At 32.2% G+C, this 2,500-nt stretch overlaps 1 protein-coding gene across 1 annotated transcript in view; it reads left to right on the forward strand.

Annotated features, from left to right (window-relative positions):
- Positions 1–1,143: 1,143 nt before the first annotated feature.
- The window catches only part of LOC105292603 (saccharopine dehydrogenase-like oxidoreductase), a 22,462-nt gene continuing 21,105 nt past the window's right edge, over positions 1,144–2,500 (forward strand). Inside the window, exon 1 of the mRNA XM_011360871.2 lies at positions 1,144–1,298. Coding sequence (XP_011359173.2) covers positions 1,176–1,298 — 123 coding nt within the window. The 5' untranslated portion in view covers positions 1,144–1,175. The remainder of the gene's footprint in view (positions 1,299–2,500) is intronic.

The raw sequence follows: 2,500 nt of genomic DNA on the forward strand, positions 1-2,500 counted from the left end.
TTAAAAAATGGGCAAAGAGATGAGAAGAGACAAATCTGTGCATAGGCATTCCAAATTTCTGTAGCTACTCCACCCTCCAGGATTGGGAGCACATAGCTCCCCACTCCTGTGTGGGCTGCACACAGTTAATTCCTTTCAAAGAGCACAGCATAGAAACGAGAGAGAGAAAAGGAAAAAAGAATAACTTTACAGTGGAGAAACTTGACAAACACTTCCTCAGCCAGATATTCAGGGTCAACATCAACAGTGATAAATTGTGTTACTAGTATGTACTTTTGATATGATGTCAGGAAATAGCATTTTATACTCCTGTGGTCTTCCCCTCCAAAACCTGTAACCCCAGTCTTGTCATGAGAAAAATATGAGATAAATTCCAGTAGAGAGGCATTCCACAAAGCGCCTGACCAGTACTCCTCACAACCGTTAAAATCATCAAAAACAAGGAGAATCTGAGGCACTGTCACAGTCAAAAAGCACCTATGGAGACATGACAACTAAATGTCATACGGTATCCTGGATGAGGTCCTGAAACTAAAAAAGGACATTAGGTAAAAGCTAAGGAAATCGGAATTAAGTATGGACTTCAGTTAAAGTATTGATATTGTTTTATTAATTGTAACAAATATTAATGTAAAAGTTGTAATAATAGGAGAAAGTGGGTGGGGTGTATTTAGGGACTCTATTCAGTTTTTCTTTTAATCTAAAGCTGTTATAAAAAAATTAATTTTTAAAAACAGGCAGAGGATTTAAATGGCCATTATTCCCTTCTCACATCCTCTCCTTTCCTACCCTCTATTTTTCTGTTTATATAAATGCATAGATGTCTGTAATGATGTTCATCTGAGTTATGTGGTTTTTTGCTTTCTTTGTATTTTTCTATATTTATAGGTATTTTTAATAAGAGGTATTTTGCATTTAAAAGTCATTCTCAAAAAATTAGTGTCATTAAGTCAGATCAGTATGTCTCCCGCACCACCTGGCACATGAGGTAAATGTTTGCTGCATAAGTGAAAAACATTTTGACAGTTAATATTTTGCTACAGAGCCATATTGATTAGCATTTTCAAAGTTTAATTGCTTTGTCTTTAAAGGTAAATCATTTAATATTGGTCGAGATGTTTCTATATAGTTCTGATTCAGATCTTTTGTCCTGAATTTTTTAGTTTCTGGAACAAATGTATTGGAAGTATCATGAGAAAGCTGCAGAAAAAGGGGTTTATATCATTGGAAGCAGTGGCTTTGACTCCATTCCAGCAGATCTGGGAGTAATATATACCAGAAATAAAATGAATGGTAATTATTGATCAATAAGCAATAGTTGAATATCAGTAGAAAGGCTTCATGTTTGTAATTATGATGAATTAAGATCTGGCTGAGAAAAGAAACATAACTAAGATGGGTAATGTTAAAACACATGCTTTTTTTTTTTCAGATGGGTTAAACAAATTTATTTGGCTAGAAGTCCAAGATCAAGGTGTTGGCAGCTTTGGCTTCTTTAGAGGTCTCTGTCTTGGGCTTATAGATGGCCCTCTTCTCTCTGTGTCTTCAGCTGGTCTTTCCTCTGTCACGTACTTTGTTTTTAATATAGCTATACTTGTTATAAAATGCTATTGACACTACCGTTTTGCAAGATATGGATAATACTAAAAGTGTCCTAAGTAAGGAGTTATCATTGTCTCAATTTAACAGTTACAGCTGTAAATTTCTGGGAAGAAAAAATGTTGGCAGCCATGGTAAATTCAAACTTGCTTTGTTTAGGAATTAACACATTTTAAAATATAATTGATTGGATAGATATTATAATTAAATGTTTTAATTTTTTTAACCAACACAGCTAGAAAGCATTGAACAAAGTTTTTGAGATCTTTCTTACCCCATTTATAAATGGAGACAATTTAAGAATGGAAAACATCAATATCATGTTAAAACAATGGAAATTACTAATGTCATGCATATTTAAAAAGTATTCATTTAGAAAATGACCTAAGACAGATAATTCCAGTACCATATAAACTGTTCTATAGATTAGAAAGATGGAAAGTGTTCTTGTTCATATTAAAAAGTTAACTCTGAAACCAAAGCCCAACAAAAATAGCACCCCAAAAAAAGAAAGCCAAAATCAGTCTTACTTGTAAAATTAGTAGTAAAAAAAAGTACTAAATAAAATTATAGTAAATATCCATTGACATTTTAAAATAATAATATATCAAGAGCAAGGTTTATTAGGAAGTAACATAATCATTACCTCAGAGTATCAGAGTTGAAAAGCTGTATGCCCACCAATGATTTGAAAATTCATTTACTGATTTCAGATTTTTAGAAATTGAGGAATAGAATACTTTCTAAACATCATAAATGTTAGAAAGCAATAGCCAACATCATAATGATGAAACACTGGAACCATGCCCAATAAAAAGAAAAACATAAATTGAATATCTTTAACAATATTTAGTCTTTCAATCCATAGACTTGGTATTTCTCCATTTATTAAAAAAAAAAA

Source organism: Pteropus vampyrus, unplaced genomic scaffold (assembly GCF_000151845.1).
Source record: "Pteropus vampyrus isolate Shadow unplaced genomic scaffold, Pvam_2.0 Scaffold60, whole genome shotgun sequence".
In the NCBI taxonomy this organism is placed as follows: domain Eukaryota; kingdom Metazoa; phylum Chordata; class Mammalia; order Chiroptera; family Pteropodidae; genus Pteropus; species Pteropus vampyrus.